This window comes from Aplidium turbinatum, chromosome 1 (assembly GCF_918807975.1).
Source record: "Aplidium turbinatum chromosome 1, kaAplTurb1.1, whole genome shotgun sequence".
Taxonomy (NCBI): Eukaryota; Metazoa; Chordata; class Ascidiacea; order Aplousobranchia; family Polyclinidae; genus Aplidium; species Aplidium turbinatum.
Genome location: NC_137472.1, coordinates 35,135,262 through 35,162,687, shown reverse-complemented (window position 1 = coordinate 35,162,687; position 27,426 = coordinate 35,135,262). Strand labels below are relative to the sequence as shown.

At 39.7% G+C, this 27,426-nt stretch overlaps 2 protein-coding genes across 3 annotated transcripts; one reads left to right on the top strand and one right to left on the bottom strand.

Moving 5' to 3' along the window:
• Positions 1-1,057: 1,057 nt before the first annotated feature.
• On the top strand, positions 1,058-12,226 carry LOC145776269 (epoxide hydrolase 3-like). 2 transcript variants are annotated; one of them, XM_082587682.1, is made up of 9 exons: positions 1,058-1,117; positions 1,380-1,517; positions 1,927-2,006; positions 5,903-6,026; positions 6,215-6,309; positions 6,548-6,737; positions 8,174-8,418; positions 11,107-11,228; positions 11,725-12,226. In XM_082587682.1, exons 3-9 carry the CDS (start codon positions 1,943-1,945, stop codon positions 11,839-11,841), a joined length of 957 nt encoding a protein of 318 aa, XP_082443808.1. In that variant the 5' UTR covers positions 1,058-1,117; positions 1,380-1,517; positions 1,927-1,942; the 3' UTR covers positions 11,842-12,226. The 2 variants fall into 2 exon arrangements, with proteins under 2 accessions (XP_082443808.1, XP_082443800.1); XM_082587674.1 differs by lacking the exons at positions 1,058-1,117; positions 1,380-1,517; positions 1,927-2,006 and adding an exon at positions 4,552-4,719.
• A 2,126-nt stretch (positions 12,227-14,352) lies between these two features.
• LOC145765193 (uncharacterized) lies at positions 14,353-19,950 on the bottom strand. Its single transcript, XM_082576974.1, has 2 exons — positions 16,485-19,950; positions 14,353-16,223 (listed from the first exon to the last, which is right to left on the bottom strand). Exons 1-2 carry the CDS (start codon positions 19,948-19,950, stop codon positions 14,353-14,355), a joined length of 5,337 nt encoding a protein of 1,778 aa, XP_082433100.1.
• Between the last annotated feature and the right edge of the window lie 7,476 nt (positions 19,951-27,426).

Here is a 27,426-nt window from a genome sequence, read left to right as displayed (position 1 = left end):
ACACAGCCGCAAACTCTGGCGCGATGTCGAACCGACGTCCTTTGCGAACGTCGCCCAAACGTTTTCACCACTCAACCATGCAGTTGCTACATTACTATAAATTATTTGTACAGTACTTAATTCGAATTTTATAATGTTAAAAAGTTTACTAAAATTTTAGACAACAGTTAGTAGGCTAATACTTTAATAAAATTCTGTTAGTCTAACCAAAAAGTATGGTAGGCTATTGGGGATTCCACTTGCGCTGTAGTCCAATTTAAAATGAATGCGTGTGTGTTGCAAACTTGTGATGTGATTATTCCTATTTCGACAGAAAGTAATAATGCCCAAAATGCATAGGCCTATGCTGTCTCATTCTGTGTCAATATATTAGTTCCATAAAAATAAAAAAAGCCAAACCAAACACAAACATAAGTGGCTAGAAACCTGGAGTGACCAAAAGCATAGGGTAAGCTAGGACAAAAACATCAAGTAATAAACGGAAATGCTGCACGAAAAAATTATAAGTGTAGATCCTAAATGAAATGATAACACGTTTAGGCTACCTACTTTAGATGTTAATTCAAATTTTTTTGAAATAAAATTTATCAGTGCGAGGTCCTTTCGTTCAGTAGTCCCGTGCAGTAGGCTATAGCGCTGTGCCGGCGGTAATTAGGTCCATGGGCTAAGGCCCTGCAGTAAATTCAAATTTTTTTCTGAAAATAAATAACTTAATTGTAATACTCAGTCAAAAAAGTACTTTTAGTACAAAGTGTACGACTAAAATGAGCGATGGTTCGATCAAAACGTTCAAAAACTGTGCTTCACTTAATCACTACTACGATTTCAGTTCTTGAAGTTGTTTGTTTTCAACGTCACGCTTCATTGGTTGGCTGCGGGAAAGGTCGGCGCAGCAGTTTCGGATGCCATTTGACGACTTTCCCGGCGGCCATGGCCGCGATGGTGACCGGGAGCTTAGACGCTTGCAGTTATTGCTCTCATTATACCGAAGTTGTGATTTGCTACTTTTTTAGTTTATTTGTTTTTTAAGTTTAGGAGAACTTGGTGAATTCGAAGCAGCGGTTATTTCGTTGAGAGGAAAACAAGATTATTGTGTGACTCCAACAAATCGACTCAGGTAATAGCGTCTTTATAACAACCCGGTTAGATGTCATTTTTATGTATTGATTTAACATAATTCAATGAAAAACAAGTGACATCACTTCCGGATGTGCCTTTGTTGTTGACGTTAAACTTGTGGCAACATTGAGTGTTATAAGAACTGAAATTTATCTGTTCGAAAAACTAAAGTTCTGACCTTGTGTGGTTCACTAAACTTACGTTTCGTCATGATTTTAAACTTTGCACTCATTAACTACGATCTCCCACTGTGTTCAAAGGCTGAGTCAATTATGCAACAAAGTTGTTGAAAAAAAAATCCAACATCTACCTAAAGCTGTGCAACAACATGATGAAATGGATTGATTAAGGCAGAGGCGAAGTTACCTGGGGCGGAGTAGACGTTAGCAGGAGCAGAGGTACTTGCAAAAAACACATTCTATGATTGACTAGTAGTTGCAAAGCAGCCAGGGATAACTATCTTGTTTCAAAGAAACTGTAACCCCACAAGATCTCTTTACATCGATTCATCATCTTCAGACGTTGAATAGATGTAATAAGTACCTGTTTGCCTGGATTTAAATTTACGTTTATGAAATGTTTTCGAATGACACTGTGGTGCGGAAGTTAATTCATTTATCACTGGCTTGTTAAGTACAGTAGCTACCAAAGCGACAGTTCTACCAAAAATCAGACAGTACTCAGTAGCCTACTGCAGTAGTGGTACTCACTGCCGCGAAAGCTTCTCCAATGACCATTGCTTGTCAAGAATATTATTGCCAGAGCGATTGTATTGCGGCCGATGTTATTTTCCAGTTTGTTTCCCAGTGTTACACCCAAGGCAATGAAGGCGGCGATGACCAACAAAAGAGCAAAGGAAAGAAATCGAAAAACAAGCTTTAATGCCGGTATGAGTAGCCTATACCTCACAATGCCTTGTGTTTGTACAGTGGGTTTGTCATTGGATTTGTTGGCGCAGGATGTTTAACTATTGTCCTGGTACCAAAAGCCTACTGAAAGAACTTCAACAATATTCGGAAGACGGTTGCAAAACCGTGATAAGGTTTCATTGGCACTTGACTTCAGAGATGACTAATAAAGCTGATCTGCACGATGAACCTCTATCTCTATCATATGATGACTGCCCCTGCAGTGGCTCCTGCTGTCCAGCTTATGCTGTTTATCTTCTGATTCTAAACTGATAGTGAGTAGGACTAAACCACGAGGGTTGCATTGAGAGTATTATGCATCCGCCTTCCATCTTAGTCTTACTCAGAGATGGGCAAGATCACCAGTATTGGTGATCTTGAAGATCAAGATCACCAAGAATAGGTGATCTTGAAGATCAAGATCACTTTCAATATCACTTTTTGTGTAGCCTACTTAAAAAAAATGAAGTTTTTGATCAATGATGTTGCAAAAAATAATTACTATAAGCAATCTGGGTAAATGTATATAGTTTGTATTGCTAACTTTTATTTTTAACTACTCGATCGCTGGCCTTAGAATTGTAATAAGTTAGTGACTGTTGCTATTATAAGGCCTATCAATTGTTGACGTAGTTTGCGTAGAATCGCAACGTCACACCCAAGGCCGAGGTTAATTATAGCAGTACTAAAAAAGTCGCAAAATTTGTAATTAGTTTTATACTTTTTATTTATAAGAAACAAATAAAAATAAACTTTGAACTGCATCATTTTTTACCAAATTTTTGTCTGATTCATGTGGGAGTTGTTATACGTTTTACCACGTAGTTTTAGCTTTCACTGTATTATGTTAAAGTTTATTGCACCATTTATCCATCTGGCAACGTTGATACTGTTGTCTGCTATCAAAAAAGTTCAAAGGTTTGCGGTCAGACAAACCGCTTCATACTCAGACCCCAAACAAGTCTTGGTCTGGTTAATTTGCTGCAATAAACCACTTCACATAACTAAAATCGGCTAGACTCCAAATTGTTTAACACCGCCATTCTAGACTTTTGAAACATCTAAAACTGGGTCAAAGAAAGCAAACATTTCTTTAAAATTCACACATGGAAATTGTAAACAAAGTTAAATCATATTTATTATACGTCAACATAAAGTAGTACACGGAAGTTGACTTCTTTATTATGACCAACACAGAAAACTTTTTTCAATTTTGAAATGGCAACACTGACCAGATCAGATGGAGACTTTAAATCGTCTTTTGTTGGACACATATTACATCAACAGTGGCTTAATGTTAGTAGTTGCCTCTAACTACTTTGTACAATACGAGTTCTAAAAAAATGCCTCTATCTAGTAAGTAAACTTCAATTTTAAAGTGATCTTGTTCTTATTGTTTTTCAAGATCAAGATCACACAAAAAAAAGTGATCTTAGATCAAGATCAAGATCACCAAAAAAAAAGTGATCTTCAAGATCAAGATCACGCCCATCTCTGGTTACACTTAGGAAATATGAAACCGTGAAAAAGTAGTTCTGACGCTGCTGTCTCAGCATGCGGCTCGGCGAAAAATCATACCTTGGTATTAATGTATTGTGGACGTTGTATCAGTCAGAAGAACTAACTTGTTGACTGGGATCACGCCACACAAGAAAAACTTGCAAAATTATAACTTCTTTCTGAAACAACTGACAGCTGTGGTACCTTGTTAAAGAATTGTCTTCCGACGTGTAGCCTAGAGCTTGGTTTTAATGGTTGATCATTAACACAGCTGTCTTTAATTCTTGTCGAGACTTATCAAAGTCCGATTTGGTGTGCGGTTGCTACACGATACTCACGCATTGAGAAACATTTATTAACTGAGCATAAGCTGCGAGATTAAAGTTAAGTTTTAAAATTAGCCTTACAAATTAGTGTGATTTTGTAAAATCACAGTGTACTGTACGTATCCAGCGTTTGTGCATGTAAACATTCGATAAAGTGGAAGGTAGAAGTTCTTCGTGTAGTTACTGAAATTTTATTTTAATGAAATCTACCACTTCTAGTTTGTACAGTGCTTAGCAGATAGAATCACATTGAAGTCTTTAGACGCTTTTAGGTTTTTTAGTTAGTTTTTATAGTTTCAAATTTAATCCGTGTTTGAGGATAAATTTTCCTGGTTTTGCAGCAAATACATCACAATATTAAACGCCAACGCCAATAGTAGAACGTACGCAAAAAAAAAAATTCAAATTGTATTTCATTGGTAAGGGAAAAATAAAAACGCGCAATCAAAATACTTCATAATGCATCTGTTCGAGATTGTTCTTTTAAAACACATCGAAACAATATCCTATCAAAGGAACATTTCACTATTTAATTTTTAAGAATAGAAAAAAAACCTGATTGAACGTAAGTCCTCTAAAAACATTCTTGTAATATTTTTGTTCAGATTTTTGCCTTGTTATCTTCAGTGCTTTGTCTTGCCGTTGCGTGTCAATCATCATTTTGTTCATGCAGGTCGTTAGTTTTTTAGTGTTGTAAGTCATGGCTGGCTTTTTAAGCAGAACCCTTCTGGGTTTATGTTATTTTGGAATCGGAATATTCTGGGCTTGTATTGTCATACCTTCAATGTTTATAAGGACTATTTTTGGTGGAAGGAAAGGATTTGAAAAACTTCTTAAAAGAGGAAATCACGATGAGTGCCCTGAAGGTATAGCCTATAATATTAAAATTTAATGCTTTGCTACGTTTTTTCAAGCTAAGTGAAAGGTCTAAGCTCAAACACTACGTAAAGTGTTTTGTTCCGTCGGTATTTGTTTAGCGCTGTACCAGTACAGTATAGTCGCCGCTTGCAAAGTCAGCTTTGTTACGGTCTGAAATTATTTTCATTCATAGGAGTGACAGAAATTTGTCCCTGCTGAATAAGCCCAAAATCGTCCGCTTCCGAGGTGGGCTTAATAATCGAAGACTACTGTAGCCTACCATGGAAGTTGATGGCGCAGCAAATACGGCGCTCGCTTTCCAATCGTCCGAAAAGCTGATTGTTGAAAAAAAAATACCTGCATCTAGGTGTAATAAATCGTAGCCGGTCGTTTGGTCGACAGACATTTGGTCGACAGTCATTTGGTCGACAGACATTTGGTCGACAGGACGTTTGGTCGACAGGACATTTGGTCGACAGACATTTGGTCGACAGATATTTAGTCGACAGGACATTTGGTCGTCAAGACATTTGGTCAACAGTACATTTGGTCGACAGGACATTTGGGTTAGGGTTAGTTAACTAACAATAACCCTAAAATGAATCAATCGTTCTGTCGACCTAACGTCATGTCGATCAAATGTCTCTCGACCAAATGTCTCTCGACCAAATGATCGGGTACCTAATAAATTGAGTAGGCGTAGTGGTTGATAAAGGGCATGCAGCCGAGAGAAGATAACTGGTCATCCTACTCGTTATAGGTGAAAGCCTATTGTAATGAGATTGAGAACCTTATCTTTGTGATGCTGGTATCAAGTTAGGTCCACTTTTACCTGCTATCAACACCATTGTTTTACGTTGTACCACCCTAAAGTGTAGTTTTCTTAGTTCCAGAAGCCCACTATTTTTATGGGGCTGAGCAAAACTAAATAATTCAAAAAATTTGCTTCTGCGTCAACAAGCTCATATCGTAATGTTGGTTTCAATTTCCCAACACTTTTTAGACAAAGTTTTACAGGTTAAAACTTTATTTTTGAAATGCACTGTTTTGAACTCGAAGCCCGTAAACTTATCAATTGCTCTGACCTCCTACGTATTATAAAAATTCAATCCAAGCTAATCTCCGCTGTGCAAGCATCTGTGATTCCTAACGAAATAGAACTAAGTTCTAGCTTACAACAATTGTTTTCAGTCGCCATGAAGGGATTCAACCACGGTTTTCTTCGAACAAAGTCTGGAATGCGATTCCACTACGTTCATGCTGGCCCCAAAGATAAGCCGCTCATGTTGTGCATGCACGGCTTTCCTGAATGCTGGTATGTAACTTTTTGATGAACTACGATTATTTGTATGAAGTTCAACATTATCCTATTAAATTTTAGCTCATACATTGTAACGTGTGTGACTGTGTGTTTCTCGAACATAATAATTTGTAGCCTATGCTTTCAATGTTTGGTTAATTCATGAAAGCCATAGGCTGCCCAACTGCTTGCGTGATTTATAGGTACAGCTGGAAGCATGTGCTCAAGCAATTCAGTTCAAACTATCACGTAGTTGCCTATGACATGCGAGGATACGGGGATTCCGATAAGCCTCAATGTAAGTTTCAAAACATTACCGGTAATACGGTGTTTTATTGTTGCTTTGGCTTTGCATGAGATTTCTTAGTACACGTCTTTATTGGCATTCATTGTCTTCAACTGCGCAGCAAAATTGCTGCAATTTCGTTTTGTATAGAATTCATGGACTAAGCTTTCAGTGTTCAACATTGTGACTGACTGTCATTTTAAGTGAGTAGCCTATAGCTTTTCAATCTCACGACTCCATTCTATCGTAGCAATTGGCCAGTATCATGTGGATTATCTGGTGAATGATGTTCAAGAAATTATCACTGCACTTGGATATCAGCGTGCTGTCATTGTCGCTCACGATTGGGGCGGTGCAGTGGCGTGGAGAGTTCCCCGTTTCTTTCCTGAAGTTGTTGAAAAGTTGATCATTATGAACGCACCAAGCGAGGATGGATTGTTGTAAGTAAAGTTTACTCTTAAAGCAAGCGCGCGGTTGATAACAAAATTCTTTTAACACTATTTGGTAAGTTGGTAATTTTTCATCTACTGACAGTTTGGCAAAACGTTTCTGAAGTGCCCTCTTGTTGTTTCTCAAATACGATACTATGTTGCTTTGTAATGTTTTCTTTTTGAACGTGATGATTTGCGATTGAGTGCATGTTGATAGCAACATGGAGTTACTGTGAGTGATATCCGCTTATTCTTTATAGCTCAGTTGGATAAGCATACGGCTATGCAAAAGAAGAAGTGACGAGATTACTCAACAATATTGAAAACTAATTTTCCAGCAACAACATTTCAACAAACGAGAATTTTTCCCTGTCGATTTCAGTTAACGGGTCTGCGCCTGGGTTCAAAACTTTTAAACTTCAGCTTTCTTAGTCTGGCCATAAAGATTTTTACGATGATTTAACGATAGGGATAATAATCTACCTCTCAGATATACACTGCAGAGGCGGCCCTTGCCTGATTTACACTCAGTGCACTAATATTGCGCATTCTATTATAGAACTTAATTTACATTATTGGCTATAGATGCTACAATTCTTCAAATGTACAAAGCACACTATATTCGTATTTAGCACCAATATATGCAGTGCCGTAGCAAAAGGTTAGTGCCAGGGAGACAAAGTAGGCTACCTTAAATAAGCTTACTGACCACAATTTTGCTTCAATTTTTTGCATTTGCTGCAAAACATGGTGTCTTGCTATTCTTCCAAATTTCTTTTCAGCTTGCTATTTTTTCTTTGCAAAAAAACATTAAATTGTAGTCTGTGAGTGCATTTTAGCTATTTGTGCACCCTATGAAACAGCTTACTGTACTTACAGTATGTACTTCAGCATGCATGCGTAATGAACCCAACGCAGTGTTTCCTTTCAGTTGCGCAAATGTAACAAAGGTTATTTGCCCAATGGTGAGATTTGATACCTGCACACTTGCAGCATTCCATATTTGAAAATAATACAATATTTTCAAAGCGTGATATGACGTTTGCTGCAAGAGTCATGCGCTATATTGAGATTTAATTCGTAAGCGTTTAAGTTTGTGCAGTTTTTTACAAAACATAAACGTAATACTAAAGTTGTGGTCATCAACTTTGTAATTTTCTTATAACTTTGCAAAGGCAGCCTTAAAATATTAATTCTCAGTGAAAAAATTCATTTGCTCACTGTTAAATTTTCTTAAAGAGGGAACACTGACTCAACGTTAAAATATTATGCATTAAAAATAGTTGTTTTATACTGTATTTAAAAAAATCTGACGTGAGAAGAAATCAGAGCTTAAATTCATATTCAGCACCTCAAAGTTATTCTGTATCAATTTTCAAAGTTTAAACTACAAAAATTAACGAATTTTATTATGTTGACAAATGTTATTATTGTGATCATTTCAGTGCTTTCGCTAAAGATTACCCGTCTCAGCTTTTGAAATCGTGTTATGTGTTCTTTTTTCACCTTCCTTATCTTCCTGAGTTTATAACTGGGATAAACGATTTCAAATCCATGGAAAATATGATGCGTGGTAAGGGAAGCATGTCAATCAAGAATCATGCAAATGTTCTCTCATTGGAGGAAGTCGAAGTTTACAAGCATTATGCTGCTCGCCACATTCATAACGGGATCAATTACTACAGAGCAGGTGATAAGAATGATGAACCGCACTCTTGGTTTCAACGCTACACATTTTCCAAACCATATCCCAGACAAGCAGAATCCGCCTTTTTACATTGATTCAACGTCTTCAGATGTTGAATCATTTCAAATTGTCATTTTTTAATATTTTGTTTTAAACAGTCAAGCAGACAGAAATGCTGAAATACTGTAATTTGAACTTAGACCTTCAACATTTTTTCACCATCGCGTAGTTTTGATAAGCTTTAGTAAATAAATAATCAATTTACTGAAGTTATTTAAATACAATTAGGCTACAATGCGATGTGTTGGCGCAATAGCGTATCGTACGTTGGAAGTGCTGAAGGTTACCTTTAAACTGTTATGAAAGTATTTTGTAATGCTGGTCGAAAGAAAAACATACGAAAATTAAATTTAAAAAAAATTTCATTGCGAAATAAACTTTCTTATGTTTAATTTCGTTAAATCACAGGGCATTATAACTGTATCGTGACATTATCTTCCAGTTGTATGTTGGCTTTTTTGTTTGTAACTTGTATTTTCTTGCTTCATATAGTACATACAGTATGTATTGGATCACCCTTTACGTCACAAAAGTTGTAATGGTGCTTCAACACTGGTAACAAAATGTCTGCGCAATGGCAGATAGAATAGAAGTCACGTCAAATAGCTTTGCGATGGGATGTCCCTGCGACATGTGTGCCGCTGTTTATTGTTTCAGCCGCGCCAAAATGTCCTGATCCCATCGTCAAGCTTCATGGCAAACTTTTTGCTTGGTTACGTTTTTCAACTGTATGCCTGTCTAGATAACTTTGAAACGCTGTTTTCACTTTTGTTGTTTCCTCCATCACCGATCGTTTGGAAAACACAATTTTCCAATACCTGTAGGAGTGTAGATTTTTCACGCCCTTGCTTGCTCTGTCATGTTGAAAATTATTGTTTTGTTTGCCTAAAGATATGAACAGGACATGATAGCCGTCAGGAGGGTATGTCAGCAGCCGACTTAATAGTTCTGATTACCAGACTTAAGTTTCGTATTGCTTATGGATTAAAATTTAATTATTCTGATCAATTGAAAATATACATGCCCAGAAGACCGTGTAAAAATTCGTCAGCTTGCTTTAGTTGCGTGAGCTCCTTGTATGTGAATATCATACCAATCGCCAACACGTTTGGTTGTAAAAAGAACGAAGTAATATAGTAGATACTGTGTATCCTACAATAGCCAGAGATAGACTATCACTCTGTGGGAACCACGTGTGATATCTGTGGCAGCTGTAGATCTATCGTTGAAGGATTTCATAAGAGACTTCGTGTGCACTATGCAGCTCCAAACAGTGCGAGCAAGTCCAAAAATATCATCATAACAACTTTGCTTGATGAAGATTGTGAAATGGCGTAAGGAAGATGATCTTTGACCTTCGAGGTACCGACTCATACTTTGCAGGCTCATACAACAGTGGTTGTAAACATTAAACAAAATTTACGAACTAAAGTAAAATACTCCGAATACGGAGACAATGACCAGCTCGAAAGTACCATAACCGAGCTTGTGGTTTGGTTTTGTTTTATCAAGTCGGGTATTGTTGGTTTGTTGTACCCCTGTTCTTGGATTAGCGGAGCTCTTATGAGCGCTGCAGAAACGACCCAATCAGTAGCGTAGCCAGAAAAAAAATTGGGGGGGAGAGGGAAAATATTTGATGAATTGAAGAGAACGACAAAGTGTTTGATTTAAGACATCGCCACCTGATGTGCAGTGGCGTATCCTGGTGGGTTGAGCAAGGGAAGCAATAATGCTGGTGGGGGTTAGAGCGTGCCGAAGCCACGCGTATTCTAGGGGGTCCGGGGGCATGCTACCCCGGAAAATTTTTGCAAAATTACATTCAAATAATGGATTATAGCGCTTTCTGGAAACACTTTCAGGGTAATGTTTGTATGAAATTTATTAGCAGATAAACAGCTATTAACTTATTAAAGGTAGAGTTACACACGAACGGGCAAAAACTGCGGCTAAAATTAGAGAACACAAAAAACTCAGCTACACAAAAACTACACAAAAACCAAACAGAGTAAGTTAACGATGCTGAAATTGCTTCCACAGATTAGGTAAAAGAAGCGTAAATCGCTTAAACTTTGCGCGATTTACGATTTGCAAAATTTATTAGTGTCTTTCTGTGTGTCTAAAACAAGTCCTGGGGGTGTTAATGGTACCCGGTCATTTGGTCGACAATCATTTGGTCGACAGACATTTGGTCGACAGGACGTTAGTTAACTAACCTTAACCCTAACCCAAATGTCCTGTCGACCAAATGTCTTTTCGACCAAATGTACTGTCGACCAAATGTCTGTCGACCAAATTACTGCTGACCAAACGACCGGCTACGGTGTTAATAGCCAGATGTCTTGGAAAACGAAATCAATTTATACAAATTATAGTATATTTTCAAAAAAGGTTCAACTTCGGAATCCAAACTTTGATAATTTGGGGGGAGGGGCGGTATTGCATTTTCGATTTTGAGAACTCATTTGACGGCAGTTTTTCGAAACAAATCATTACTAGATTAAAGAGAATTTGGTAGCCTAATCTAAGCACTTCGAATTGTTTGAATGTGAAAAAATGTGAAAGGCCGCTTTTCCAAAAATTCTATTAGGCCTACTACCATAGCTCACTTTCATTTTTTCACTGTTTTTTTAGCAAACCCTTTCTACACTGGAATGAATTTGGAGGCAGTCACGCAGCAGATCGTCCTACCAACATTGGTGATATGGGGTAGCGAAGACAACGCACTAGACAAGCGCATGGTGCCGTATATCATGGTAAGAACTAAGATACAAATGATTTGTTAGTTACATCATAAAAAGTAAGAATAAAATTCCAGACAAACATGACACAATTTAGCATTGGTGCTTTAGACTCAACCGTAAACAGAAAGGAGTCAATGCTTGTCGCATGGCTGTGATAGGCTACAAAACAAACATTTTTGGCACACCAAGTCGGAAAAAGTTCTGTATTTACGTCTAGTTGGTTGGTGGTAATAAACTTGAAGATGTCGAGAAATATAGCCTATCGTTCACTCTCAAATTAATATCGCATTGGATAAATGGAATATGAAGATGTCGAGGAATACAGTAGGCCTGGTCTATTAATTCTTTTCTCAATAAATATTGCACTTGATTTAGGTCTAACGTGCTTTATCTTGACAAGAAAGGAGTTCGTCCAAACAGCTTTGTACTTTTAATTACCTTCGATTTCGCCATGTTACGCGATGTTTACAAATGGTAGTCTGATCACTTGTTCAAAACCTATTTTTAGAAGAACCTGCGAAACGCCAAATCTGTAATAGTTGAAGGAGCTAGCCATTGGGTGATGCTGGATGAACCCACACAAGTCAAGGATGCGATGAAAAATTTTCTGGAAGAGGAAGAATAATCATTCCTAAAGCGCTAATATTTAAGCGCTAATGTAATCATTCCTTAAGCCGAAAGAGATCTTTTGAAAATGAGAATAGACCTATACTATAGATTGTTGCAGATGATCTTATAATCATTCTTTAATTGTTACATTAATTGCTTAAAATCGAAGAGAATATCTGCTTTTAAGATATTCTCACTCTTCAATTTAGTCGAGTATTTGAACCAAGTCTGCTGTAGGCCCCATAGCAAAAAGAGATAGATAATCGGATTTTGTGACCTGCACCCTCCTTGTTCTAAGATTTTCGCCTTGTACTGTTTGAAAAGCGACCTCCTAACCTACTTTTGATGTTGATTACCATGAAATTGTGTCAATTTTAGATTACACCTAACGTTTCGTTGTATTCCACCTTGTGCAGTTTTATAGTCGACAGGCAGTGAATTTTCAGTTATTTGGCTGCTTTTAAAGCGTGTTATGTCTAAAAATGGAACAGGGAAATAGAAAGATGCTGCATGGAAAATGTAGAATCGTTTATTTTTTTGCAAAATGCACAAGTTTGTTTCATTTGACCTTAAACTTAAAAGCTTAAAGAACAACGCAGAAACTACAACCCCCAAAAATAGCCCATCCCGCCCCGTTAGGTCAGTGACATGATCCGACTTTCTGACAATCGGATATTGTCAATCTCACTGAGTCTCAGTATCCGGCCCTGCGTAAGCGGTTTAAAGCCTCTTCAGGTAGTGGTACGGTATGCGAAACTCTTGGGAATAATTCAAAGCAACCAACAAAATTATAAAGATAATTTAAAACTGACATGCTTTTGTTTATATTGTCTACCTCTAACTGAGTATGGCAAAACTGTTTGCGGGGTTAAATGACTTTATTGCCAGGTTCGTTATGTTTTCAGTTGGCCTTAAAGTTTGGTGTCTTGGCACTTTAATTTTAAATATACGAATTTGTCCAACAAGCATTTTAGTTGCAGTATTAGACTATTCGAATGGATGACATCTAACAATGTAATGCAGTGGGATGGCGCAACGGATTACGCGTTGGCTTTCCAATTATGCAAACCTGGTTCGACTCTCGGATTAATAAGCTGGTTGTTGAAAACACCGCTCACCTCTCGGTTGTAATGAATTAGGTTGGTGTAATAATTGATTAGGTTGCTGCATATAATTGCTGTAGGAAAAACGGCCGAGAGGAAGGTGTCTAAAACGTTTTCTGCCTAGACTGGATAAAGTGCAGGCCTTACTTATTAGAAGAAATGGTGTATTGAAAACGACAATAATAAAACAAAACAAACAGTTGCTTACCGAATTCTTACATATTCCCTAGTCACTCCAAATCTCCAGTTCTCCAGATTTATAAAACAATGACCACTCCAGTCCATGCCAAAACGTAAAAAGAAAGATCAACTAGCAAAAATTGCAAATGCATGGCCGGGTCACTCAAGCATGAAAAAATAAAATGGAGCAGAGATACAGCAATAATATTAAATGGGCGGGGAATCGTTTCTAACATACCCACCCCCAAAACCAGAGTTTAACAAATGAGGGTTTTACCAATGTAAAACGATTAAAATGAAGCAAAACACAAACCAATTAATTGCCACAAGGTGGCCACATAAACGACAATTGACATGAATTATGCAAATGTCGACCAGAATCAAAAATATTCGCGGTTAGCAAGGATCACAATTGCAACATAAAAGCTGGCTTGCATTACACACAAACCTAATAGAACATACATAACATACTCCACTTGACGACACTGGGCGAGTTGGCTCAAAATCGCCACTCTTGGAAACAAATAAGCCATGTTGATGCGCAATCTGCCGCAGGCGGAGATAACGACTAATGATGAACAGTAGCTCGAAGACACGCCCAAGAAGAGTTAATAAACCCTTTTGACCAACATGCTTAGCGATTGCTAAGAATAAGCACAAAAACATAAGTCTACCGACAACTGGAAGTCAGCATAAACGGATACACGAAAAACAAATGATAGCATACATGGTACCAGTGGCAGAAGTGGGGATATGGCATAAACAAAAGCACACATACAACCTAATACTGCACAATGCTATGACCAGCGCAAGTGACATTAACGTCAGAGCAAAAGTAGGCTACCAGAAAAAACACGCGACTGTTAAGTCGAGTCGTGATAATTAAGCAATGAATTGACAAAACACAAAAAATAATATCGCACATAGCAAAAGCTTTAGTAGTGAGACAGGTGTGTGAAATAGTCAGACCAAAAACAGAGCTAGACTGCTACAGTGTAAATAACTGCAGGATGCAAATAGAAACAACACTATTGATGGGAGTCAATAACACAGTTATGGCAGAACTGCTGGATGCAAATGCATCGACGACACCGCGCTAGCTGCGGTAGTGAGGAGCACAAGAATAATAATAGTAAAATAAACACAAACACGCAATACAATTCAAATATGAAACCTAAGCAGCATGAGCAATGTCAGTTGTGCAATCGTGCCAACCAGCCAGCCTAGAAAACAAAATTGTCATTTTAAAAGTCCATACTGCCCTCTAGCAGGCAGATCTTTCTGATGTCGCGAACAAACTCTGTACCGTCAGCAACCTTTACTCGCACGCGTCTGACAAGTTTATTAGTGTCCGGCATAACTTCCTTTACAATAGCCTTGGGCCAGTGCCCACGTTTAGTTGCCTCGTCCGTTACCAGTACCAAATCGCCTGGTTTCAAGCTTGGAGATGTGCCAAACCACTTTTGTCGGGGCTGCAACAGAGGGAGATATTGCAACAGCCATTGTTCCCAAAACTTGTTTGTGAGGTATTGGGTCTTTCTCCAAGAGCGTCGATAACCGTCAGCCTTCATAAAAACATCTGGCGGTAGGGTGTCACAAGCTGATCCGGTGAGTATCATACTTGGAGTCAGGGCTTGCAGATCATCTGGTGACGATGGGAGCGAAGTGATGGGACGGTCGTTTAAAATTCTTTCAATCTCTGCTACCAGCGTGAGAAGGTCGAATTCATCCAACGTAGCGTTTCCCACCAGCGACCGCATCAATTTTCTTAATAAACGAAAAAATGTTTCGTAGAAGCCGCCTTGGTGTGAGGCACGCGGAGGGTTAAAGTGCCAGTTCGTTTCATGCCGAAGTAAGACATCTGCGACTTTCTTTTGATGGAGGTTCTTGAGTCCTTGCCGAAGTTCGCGGTCTGCAGCAACAAAGTTTCCTCCGTTGTCACTGTACAGATCAGTAGGACAAACGTTTCTACGGCTGCAGAATCTTCGGTAGGCTTGAATGAATGCGCTTGCCTCCAGGGATTGCACGACCTCAAAGTGCACAGCACGGGTCGCCAAACAATTAAAAATACAAACATATCGCTTAACACTGCTGCGGCCGCTCTTTACCATCAATGGACCAAGAAGGTCAGTGCCAGCAGCTTGAAAAGGAATGGATTTGTTTACGCGTGGAGCAGGTAAGTTGCCCATCTGCTGTTTTCCGGCGGTAGCTTTCCAAAAACGACAGTTCATACAGGAATGCAAGACCCTTTTGACAGCTGATCGCCCTTTGACAATCCAATAACGGGAAGCAATGGCGGTAAGGACTTGTGAGCATCCCATGTGTCCTTCTCGTTCGTGATACCTCATGATCACTAGATCGGTGATTGGGTGCTGATATGGGAGAATGATCGGATGCCTTCTTCCGCTTGACAGAGAAGATTGTTGCAATCGCCCACCAACTCTTAACGTTTCGTTAACAACATAGGGGTTTAGGGACTGTAGCTCCTTCAAAGCCACATGCTTCTTCAACTGCAGGTCGGACACGAGTTCCACCGGGGCGTCAAATCCTGGGTGGTTATGGAGAACTGCGAACACCGTCGGGTATGCTTGATGCTGGGCGGCTGTGACAATGGCAAGTTCAGCTTCGTCCATCTCCTCGACACTGAGCGAATCTGTCTTAACAGTCAAGGAGTCATCTCGGCATTTCCTTTTCAGGTACAATTTGAAGCGAAGCAACCATGCAACCGTTCTTTGTAGATCGTGGAAGTTCGAATAGCGGGTAAACAACCGACAGAGAGAGTCCGAGTCCGTAATCGCGTGTTGTTGGGCTGAGCAATGTTCAATGTTTTTAACCTCTGGATCGTCTGACGAAATTCCGCCAACAAAGTCGGGCTGGTTTGGCCAATTGCTCGTGACATCATGCAAAAACTTAGGACCATTGAACCAAAGCTTAGCGGTATTAACTTTATCAGGCCAAACTCCCCGAGACGCGAGATCAGCGGGGTTTAAGGTAGTCGGTACATAATGCCATTGATTGACACTGGTAAGCATGTGAATAGTGCTCAGCCTATTAGCCACAAAGGTGTGAAAACGAGTCGAAGTATTATTAATGTAACGCAGCACAACAGTTGAGTCTGTCCATAAGACAACACAATTGAATTTAAAATCACACTCCGTCAGGATAAAATTGCAGACTTTGGCAGCGAGCACAGCAGCAGTGAGCTCCAGGCGAGGTACGCTAACAGGCTTTAATGGAGCCACTCGAGACTTGCCAAATAGAAAATTACAAATTACTACAGAATCATCATAAAACACTTTAACATAAAACACGACCCCATAGCCACTGGTACTGGCATCACAAAAACCATGCAATTCAAAGCGGATAGCACATTTACCAAAAAGAGTCAGGCTTCTAGCGATGGAAACACATTCAAGCTCTGGAAGGGCCTTTAACCAAGCTTCCCAATTAATGTTTACTGGCCCAAGGCCATTAAGGGGTTCATCCCAATCAAGTTGAGCGTCACATGCCTGCTGCAGGAGTTGCCTAGCAGGTAAAATGAAGGGTTGTATTAGACCTAGTGGGTCGTATGTTTGCGAAATCATGGAGAGAACGCCTCTCCGGGTGTTAGGCTTTTGTTGGATACTCACCCTCACCTCCATGCAATCGCTCGCAGCATTCCACACAACACCAAGGGTTTTCTGCGTTGGAAGCTGGCACTGCGGCAGATCGACTTTCGACGCCAAGTCTTCCTGCAACACAGAACTCAAGACCTCTGCACTGTTAGACAGGAATTTAGTTAAATGGAAGCCGCCACTTTGTAATAGTTCACGCAGTTGTTGTATTAGTTCGATAGCCTGGTCCGGCGATTCACATGAATGACAAATATCGTCAACATAAACATTTTTTAAAACTGAGTTAACAGTGTTTTGATCGGCACCTGCTTCATTGTCTTTGGCAGTCATCCGAAGCGCGAAGGCAGCACAGCATGGCGACGACTTTGCTCCAAACACATGTGTTTGCATGCGGTAGTCGATAGGTTCCCGCTTGAGATCGTCGTCCGGATACCATAAGAATCGAAAGGCATCCCTGTCCCCTTCGTCTACGCGTACTTGGGAAAACATGGCCTTAATATCGCCCACAACAGCGATCGGATGTTGCCTGAAGCGAAACAATGTTCCTACAAGGTTATTGGTGAGATCTGGGCCATGAAGCAGCTTGTCATTTAATGACACGCCTTTAAACTTCGCGCTGCAGTCGAAAACGACTCTAAACTTGGCCGCATTGGTCGTGCAGTGATGGGGCACATAGCACGTCTTCCCTGGTGTGTCTACCACACCAGTTTCAAGTGGCACAGCATAGCCACATTTAACATATTCCTGCATTTTATCACGATACTTATTGAATAACACCGGGTCAGTAATAAATCGGCGCTTCATTCCCTCTAGGCGCTTGAGTGCCATAGAGCGATTATTGCACAAGTCCGGGTCTTCATCCTTCCACAACAGCCCTACAGAATAGTGTCCATCCACCTTCTTCACCGTGTCCTGCATGATCTGCAGCGCACGTTTATCCTCAATTGAAGGACAGGGGGCCTGTGGCTCATCGATGTCATTAAAATCCTGCAACAATACATTTAACATTCTATCGCAAGACTCCTTTACGCTAAGAAAGTTTACCATTACTGGTGAGTTGAGTTGCCTATCGCCACCATCTTTCCCATAAATGGTCCAACCCAGAAGAGTGTGCAGTCCACATGGTTCTCCTGGTGCGCCAGTACGAACTTCCTGCAAAAGATAAGCCTGGTGAAGATCGCTGCCCAATAACAACTCAACCTTCCTATCTTTTAGTTCAGGGAACTTTAAGTCCTCCAAATGACTATATGCACTACTAAGTGCTTCGGTGGGAATACTGTGGCTGACATCCACAATCTGGTCCATCACCAGAGCATCTGCAACGGAAAACACAGCCTGCTCTTCCATTCCCTGCACAGCCAAAAAATCAATTTTCTTGTCATGAAAGGAGACAGCATTGGTGGTCAGCAACTCCACATTGCTTTTTGTCGCAGCAACCCCTAAGCGAGATACGAGGCTTGAGGAGCATAGACTGACGCTAGAACCTTCATCGATAAAAGCATAAGTATAGGTATAGTTGGAGGGGTCCCCAGCCCATACCTTAACTGGCAAAACCTTAAAAATTGTTGTCCCAGATGTTGCTGGCACAGTTGCGGACGTTGTTGCTGAGATGCCCTTCTTCAGAGCAGAGGGGCTTTCCTCTTCCACACGGTTTACATGCAGAAGTGAATTATGCCTCGATCCACACGTTGCACAAGATTTCTTAAATCTGCAATCAACCACTCTGTGGCCTGCTCTCAAGCAACAAAAACACAGTCTATGCTTTTGCACCAGGGTTCTTCTTTCTGCAACAGGCTTTTGTTTAAACATCTCACACTTCCATAGGGCATGCGACTCTGCACACAAACAACAGGACTCTTGCTTATGGTTAGCAGATTGGGAAATCTGCTCTTGGGTTGTGCAAACCGAAGCACGCTTGTAGCCACCTTGCGGATTAGATCGAGCCAGCGATGGTTGTGGAGCTCTCTTAACATCTTTGCCTGGTTGCATAAGATGGCCATATTGGCTGTCGGCTCGAGAGGCTGCATCCTCGACCAAGACTCTTAAATCACCAAACGTGGCACAGTCCGATCCTAAGTGATTAACATGAACAAACTGCTCCTTTAACTTATAAGGAAGTCGCAGGAACAGCCGTTGAAGCACCTCGTCACTGTTTAAAAGGTGAGACTTACCCCAGCCATCGAAACTGACTTCACACTTATACATCTTGTCGCAAAGCTTTGTGAGGCCCGGCGCATCCCACTCTGAAATAGGGGGTCCTTGCAGCAAATCTTCCTTCACTTTGGCCATGAGTTTTCCAGGGTTGCCAAACCTTTTTCTCAATCTATCCCATGCCATTCCATATGCTCTTTCACTATTTTGCAAGCAACTCAGGCCAGAAATTACTTCCAAGGCCTGGCCTACACAATTGTCCTCCAAAAAGGCGATGCGATCTTCAAAGCTTAGATAGTTTGACTCAATGTATCGTTCAAAACGCCTTTTAAAGTTAAAGAACTTTAACACATTGCCGTCAAACTTCTCCAGCGACAACCGAGGACCATGAACATTTTGAAACCCTGCACTGAGCTGGGGTTGAGGCACGACGATGGGAAATTCACTACTATTATTAGCTTCAGTGCGAAAGGGAGATGTGTAAGGATTAAGAATATTACTAGCACTACTGCTGCCCTGAAGGATACCCTGTTCTGCTTTTACAGGTGGTATCTTTACACCACTCTCACGGGGTGTCACGTGACTGCTAGACTCAGCAGCTTTGCCTGTGTCACTGCCTGCATCCATAACTACCGATGATGTTTGATGTGACACTTGCTTGGATTGCTCTCGACAGCTTCGAATGAGGGTAGAGCATGCTTCAAGCAAACCATAAATGCTTTCCCCCATACGGTTCATCCTAGATTCTATTGAGCCTGATTGCTGTGGTTTGCATTTGAGTAAATCTAAACGTTTAAGGGAGAGCTTCCTTTGAAGTTCAAGGCATCTTTTCTTTACCTCCAAAACTTCAGAAGAGCTCAGGAAATCATCACTTGAGCATAGCTCCATGTCGATGGAAGTTATGCCAAGCTCGATTTCAACCAGCTCTTGTTCTAACACAACAAGACCTGGCAGCTCTTCGCTACTGTCATGTTGACCACTAATATTAGAGGCGGCCTCATGCTGCTCTGTTGAGCCACTAGCATAACCATTTGGCTTACTCCGTCTTGGAGTTTGCTTGGGCTTTTTACGAGCCATAATTAACACACAGCAATATACAAGCTACAAAAAACAAAATCTGTACGGTACTTACCTTAGGTGAGGTGACAATTGACCTTCACGATATTACGGAGAATGTCAGTAAGCAACCTACTAAAATTACAGGGTTTAACGGTAACCAGTTCTACCTGACTAGAACAGTGGCCTGACAGAGTACAGGCTTAGAAGCTTCAATCTTTGGCAGACCTGACAAGACTGCCCAAAGTGAAGATCTATTTACAAAATTTAAACAAAGTTTACAACGTGGCAGGCTCAAAGGCACAAACCAAAAAATGAATCCTTGGCAGACCTGAAAAGACTACCCTAGGATAACAAACAACTAGTTACAAAGTTCAAAGAAACTTTACAGCATGGCAGGCTCAAAGGCACAAACCAAAAAAAAATGAATCCTAGGCAGACCTGAAAAGACTACCCTAGGATAACAAACAAATTACAAAATTCAAACAAACTTTACAGCATGGCAGGCTCAAAGGCACAAACCAAAAATGAATCCTTGGCAGACCTGAAAAGACTACCCTAGGATAACAAACAACTAGTTACAAAGTTCAAAGAAACTTTACAGCATGGCAGGCTCAAAGGCACAAACCAAAAAATGAATCCTTGGCAGACCTGAAAAGACTACCCTAGGATAACAAACAACTAGTTACAAAGTTCAAAGAAACTTTACAGCATGGCAGGCTCAAAGGCACAAACCAAAAAGTTAATCCTTGGCAGACCTGAAAAGACTACCCTAGGATAACAAAACAAATTACACAACTAGCTAAAGTGAGCTAGACAAAGGCACATACCATAAATGAATCCTTGGCAGACCTGAAAAGACTACCCTAGGATAACAAACAAATTACACAACTAGCTAGAGTTAACTAGACAGGCATAACCTTGCACCAAGCAAAGGTATGTTTTATAAATGATGTCTAAAACGTTTTCTGCCTAGACTGGATAAAGTGCAGGCCTTACTTATTAGAAGAAATGGTGTATTGAAAACGACAATAATAAAACAAAACAAACAGTTGCTTACCGAATTCTTACATATTCCCTAGTCACTCCAAATCTCCAGTTCTCCAGATTTATAAAACAATGACCACTCCAGTCCATGCCAAAACGTAAAAAGAAAGATCAACTAGCAAAAATTGCAAATGCATGGCCGGGTCACTCAAGCATGAAAAAATAGAATGGAGCAGAGATACAGCAATAATATTAAATGGGCGGGGAATCGTTTCTAACAGAAGGGACTGGCCACCCTATTCTTCTTAGTGCCGATCTAAAGAGTTTCCAAACCTCCACTAGACGTAGGCTCGTAGCCTATATGTTTGCAGTCCCACACAATAGGTTAGGCTACTACTTTATAGAATGGTCGTGGTCACACTTCGAAGATATCGGTAACGTTATCCGCACAAGCGAGGAGGTTGACACAGTGCGGACAAGGTAAATGGGGTTATTTTTGTATTTTATGAGGACTTCTTTTATCTATGACATTGACAGCAGCTCCTTAGGCTACTCATTGAATCACTTTGCCAGGAAATAAACCAAGACTTGCTGCAGGAGCAAACGTACTGGTATCTGACTCAGCGGTCACGATTTTGATCATAGGCTTTTCTTATGCTGTGGGTGCGAAATATAAGCAATAGCCTACCTAATTGAGAAATATATACCGGTGAGCTTAGAGGCGTAGCAACCGCCCTCCGATCGGAGGGGGCCACGCAAGGAATGAGAGCCCCTCCGCCGAAGTTTTAGGAAGACTATCGAAATACAGGATATAACCACGTGGTTACAAATGCACGCGAAATAGCAGAGCTTATTGGTATTGAGCAGGTGTATTCAAAAACACGGTACGACGTAGGAAGAGAATGTTTGGTTACGAATGTGCTGATGATTCGAGTCGTCTTTCTGCTGAAGAAAAATTCAAATCACAATTTTTTGCTTGTTCTCACTGATCAGGCCATGTCTTCTGTTTCTTCGCGCTTTGACCAACTCGTGGAGTGGTAGGCTACGTTGTTTGAATTTCTGTACAAAGCTAGCAGCCTGAAAAAGTGTCTCAGAGAAAATGGCTGGGTTGGTTGGTTTTGAATCTTTATTCTCGGACTGACAAAGCCTTGATTGGTTATTCCTGATAGTTTCGCATACTTGTAGAGGCTCTTGATGTTGGGCCGGTTACCGAGATTGGCAGAGTGAAGTTTTCCGATTATTGAAGTGTTGTTGCCTGGAAATTATTCCATTCCCTAGGTGCCGCTGAATGGAGAGCAGTCCTGAAATGCGTTGCTCAAGCGCACACTCCGAGAGTCGAACTTGCGCCGCGTAGTCTTGAGCGGGCACGTAACCACTGAAGTAACAGGGCGGACAATGGAACTGGACAATCACTGCAAAAAATTTAAAAGAAAAATGGGAGACATTGATGCCAACGAACTAATAATGGAATTGAATCGTTTTATTTATGCCATCGAGAAAGAGAGAGGACTTGTCACGGCAAACATTTTTTTAATGTAGCCTACAATAACAGCCTTTAGGAGATATATCAGAATTTTTGCATTTGTATCAGAGTTCTTCTGATCAACCAGTTACTGTCGCCAGTGCTGAAAGGACCTTCAGTAGAATGAAACTGATCAAGAATATCCTGCGCTCAACCATGACAGATGACAGGCTTTCTGCTCTTGCAATTACCATCGAAAACAAGATCGCCAGATCCCTGGATTATGACCCATTACAATTTGCGCAGAACAAGGCTCGAAAGAAGCGTTTTGCGTAATTAGGCTGGAATATATGTAGGTACACACTGTCACTGTAGACCTATGTATAATACACAGTAGTGGGCGCAGCTAATGTAAAAGTTAGCTTTCAACAAAGAAATCAGAGGATTTCCAATAAATTTACTTTCGCTAACGAGTTCGCTAAAATTTCTAAATATTAGCGGAAATGCTAATCCGCTAAGCTAAGCAAAGCCTATTAGCGGAACTGTGCCCTCTGCTGTGTATACATAATATGAACCCTGTATGTTGTGTAAAATAAATACCACATTCCAGTTTCTGCGTTGTAAGGGGCCCCGGACTTATGTTTGGAGGGGGCCACGTTCTTTGTTGCTACGGCCCTGGGTGAGCTATATTTTTTTGTTTATCATGTTTTTCATTCAGAATTCAGCCTGTTTTTTTTCAAAGGAAGACCAGCACAAACTTTCATGCGATGATTTCGATCTCTCACAAGTCACTTCTCAGAAGAACTATACAACAGTTGGTTGAAAATCGCCAATTATGGAGACTTGATTGAAGCGATTTTGCAGTTTGCACTCAACTAGTGTGAAAAAAATTATTATTATTTTTCAAAGGATTAAGCTAAGGACTGTGCAGCCTATTAGGCCAGGTGGCAGGAAGCAGGGAGTTCACAGGATCATTGAAAATTGGTAGGATCAGGACCGGATTTTTTTAAATCATCAGGATCGGATGTTGTAGGCTACTATAGTAGCCTACTTGTTGGATCAGGATGTTGAAAAAGTTAGACCCGAATATCTTTGGCCTGCTCCTGCTCAAAGTTGCTGTGAGTCTCGCCAGGTGAATGTTGCCATCCTCGGATGACCACAAACAAAAGAGGATTAGCATTTTCAGCTGTCTGCCAGTGTGGCGCAAAATCAAAGTTTGTGCAGACGTAAGTTTTTTCTATCTCGTTTAGGGGAGAGTGGGGTTAGTTGAAAGGCGGGGTTAGTTGAAAAATGATCATTTTTTTAACTCTCCATAACTTTTTTAAATATTTACTGCAAACATGTGAAGTAGTTTATAAAAACACACAATCCATGTTAGTTTCGATTTGTTGAGTCAAGGTATGTTTGTTTGACTGACAATTTTGTGTTTTCTTACTTTCGAAGTAAATTTTTTAGTGTATTTAAAAACATCTCATGCGTCGATATCGTTAAAGATAGGAAGAAATTTTTTGATGTGTGTCAGTTGTAGGTGTTCTACAACACTAAAAAATAAACAAATTTTAGTTTAATGCACCATGCTTGAATATTTTAGGAAAATAGTTTGTCATATGCTAAGGGGGCTAGTTGGAAAATAGTGGGTGGGGTTAGTTGGAAAATGTTTTAATAACAGCATAACTATGTAGAATGATACGAGTATATCGTCGTGGTATGATAATAAGTAGTATAAGTTCCAATGTACTTGTTTTAAGCAGACATACATTGTAAAATTTTAATTTGAATAACTTGGAAAGTGCTATATATGCGGCATCACAAGTTTTAACAATGCGTTTATTAAAAAATGTTTTTCCGATGATTAGATGTAGAATTCATTGCATTTTAATTTTAAAGCAAGTAAACATATTTTCTTACAACCCCATGTTAATGTTTGTTGGTTGAAAAAAGAGTATCCAGTTCATTAGTAGGCATTAAACTGACGTTTTTCAACTAACCCCAGGCATGGGGTTAGTTGAAAAATCAATTGTATGTTTGTTTATTTTAAATTTTCATTAAAAGCTGAATTGATTCAATACTTATTTTTGGTTGTATGATAGAGGACATCATAGATGATAATTTAAGCCGCTTCAAGTTGTCAGGTTATGCACCAATTGTTTTAAATTTCAGTTTAAAAAAAAAACTTTCCGACTAACCCCACTCTCCTACTCTCATATTTACATCATTTGTTTTCAATGCACAATCTATTTGAAGCAGCCCCAGCTGCTGCAAGCAGTGGCAGATTCAAAACGTAATTTATGGGTGAGCCTAGGAAATATCTTGGTGGGCCTCCACCAATAATGCCACGGTGGTCCAGCATACAAAAACTTAGTGTTACCGGAGCTTCTACACAAGGCAGAGTGTTACCGGAGCTTCTACACAAGGCAGAGTCTCCTAAGTTTCGAGTTAAAAAAGTTGATTATGTCATCATAATCCGAACTGTCAATGAGTTGTCTTTCAAAAGACAAAAGTGTCAAGTTGTTAAGGCGTCAAGTCAGCATGGATGATCTCAAGCGCGTTTGGATCCTGTTTGTTACAGAGAAAAGTCTCTCAACGCTGCAGGACGTGGAAGGCAGTGTTATGATGGTCTTTAAAACACTGTTCGTGTTCGGGAAAATGTCAGTAGGGCAGCTGTCCAGTAGCCTAAGCTACTTCCATTAATGTAGGAAAGTTTTCCCTATCCATTTTCCGTCTGATGTGTTGAATGAATACAGCATGTTCAGCATCTGCGATCTCAATGCCATACAGATGGTACAGTGCACATGGACGATTTAGAATAATTTTTTCGTTAAAGTGGCAGATCCAGGTGCGAAAGAGACCGCTGCTTTCATTAATCTATACGTGTCGTCCATAAACTCCGTTATCTGCCGGTCAAGAATAAAGTTCCACAGCGCCCTTAAATCTTCATTGCTCTTGACAGCCGACGTTTTTCCCAGCGTTGTGGTGACAACAGATTTGTGAAACTTCGAAGGCAGCTTGCGTTCATGAGAAGCAATCACGTCCACGCCCTTTGTGTAAACTGTTTACGATGCTGTCAAAGTGGTATCATGCTGTGAAATATCATGCCACAGACTATTCAGTGCCACTTGGTTGTTCTAGTGTTAAACATTAATATGTTTTTTTTCATGAATCTAATTTTGGGTCGGCCCACTGTCAATCTGGGTGGGCCTGTACCAATCAGGCCCACCCGATAGATCCGCCCCTGGCTGCAAGTGCAAAAAGTAATATCGTTATTGTATAGTCAGGGTGGTAATCTTATTATTAGAAAATGGACGCTTTTCTAAAAAAATAAATGACTTTTGGAAATGGTCTTCACTCTTCCGTCAAGAATGTCTTGCGTTCGCCACTAGTCACAAGCATTCAATAACTTACAATACCGGTACTCTTCTTAAAATTTTAACAACATCGCAACATTTAGGGACTGTCCCTTTATAGAGAGTTTTTTCCGATCAATAGCCTAACTCGAAGAAGGTTGGATGGAGACAGGAATGACAGGATATGCTCAATTCAATTTATTTTGCATTATAGCAAAGCAACAGCAACCGTGCGTATAGGATGGGGACTTAGTATAGGATGGTGAAACGATTTATCCAATTCTTGAATTTAGAAAAAGCTGCTAGATTAATGGAATTTCAATGGTAGATTAATTCACTGGTAATGTTATTTCAATTGGAAACAATTTTTTTCAATTTAATTAAAATTTTAATATTTTGCAAGAAGGCATTATTCAAGAAGACATTATTTCAACTTAAGTAAGAAGATTTAAATGTTCATTTGCAAGAAGACCTTATTCAAACAAAGCTTTGTATGGTTAAAAATTTATGTTAAGTGTATATATTAGAAGACAAGAAAGCCAATAATGGCATGTTTATTTTTTTCTTACCACTTTTGAATAATCCTAACTTCTAATCTTCATACCCGTAAAGGTATTGAGGTAATCTTTAAAATCGTCTACAATGTTAAGCTTTCAAAATGTCTGTTCCAATCCAAAAATATATTATATTATACCAGTAGGCTACCGGTATGCTATATAAGTGCTTAGACTGATCAATTTGAAGAAATTGTTTTATCCAGACTTGCGCCTTGTTGTTGATGATCTGTCTGCACTGTGTAAGTAAGTACCAAAGGATCGGTCAACAGTCTCAATACCTTATTAGAAATCAATATTCATACGAGACTGAAGATGTGGCGGCTACTGCCTCTCATGCAATCGATTTCTAATAAAGTATTGAGATTGTTGACCGATCCTTTGGTACTTAGACAGTGCAGACAGACCAACTAAGTTAGTAATGGACAAAGGGTCGTCGCAGCATAGTAGCCGCTCAGATAGTCAGGCAGATCTCCTCCATCAGTTTACTACTACAGAACTTCAAAGACATTGTTGTTGATGATTTAGATTCAGTAGACAAGTTGGTAAGGAAGCCAATCTTCTTTTCTACCTTCCGGTATTCCATTAAATATCCTAATAAGGACACAGCCACATGCTCTTCAATGTTGTTGTACCAGTATTCTTTCGAGTGCTGTAACCAACCAGGGCCCTCACAACTTGGCTATGCAGTTATTGAATTTAAAGATAAGCAGACTGAATAGCTTGGATTTTATGTGCAGTCTTGGATTGAGTATTTTATACTTCAATAGTTTGCTGAAATCTTCATAATTAGAGCACTACAAATAGGAAGATTTTGCCTTTATGTCAAAGTTTAATTTGTACAAAAGACAGTCATGATATATAGTTATAAACAGTTTAGGCTAGAATAAATTTAAATTCATTTTATGTCAGTCAAAATCTTCTCTCTAAAAGTTATAGCAATGAGTATTTTCACATTGTTTTTGAAAAATAATGACTTAGTGGCTTTTTATATTTTGTCAAGTGGTATCATTGATCAGCACTATTATGTCACAGGGACAGATTTCACACACAACATTTCAAGCAAACAGTGTATGATTATAACAGATAAAATAAATTATGCAGATAGCAACAGACACCTCACTGTAGCAACACAAAGGAAAACTGTAAA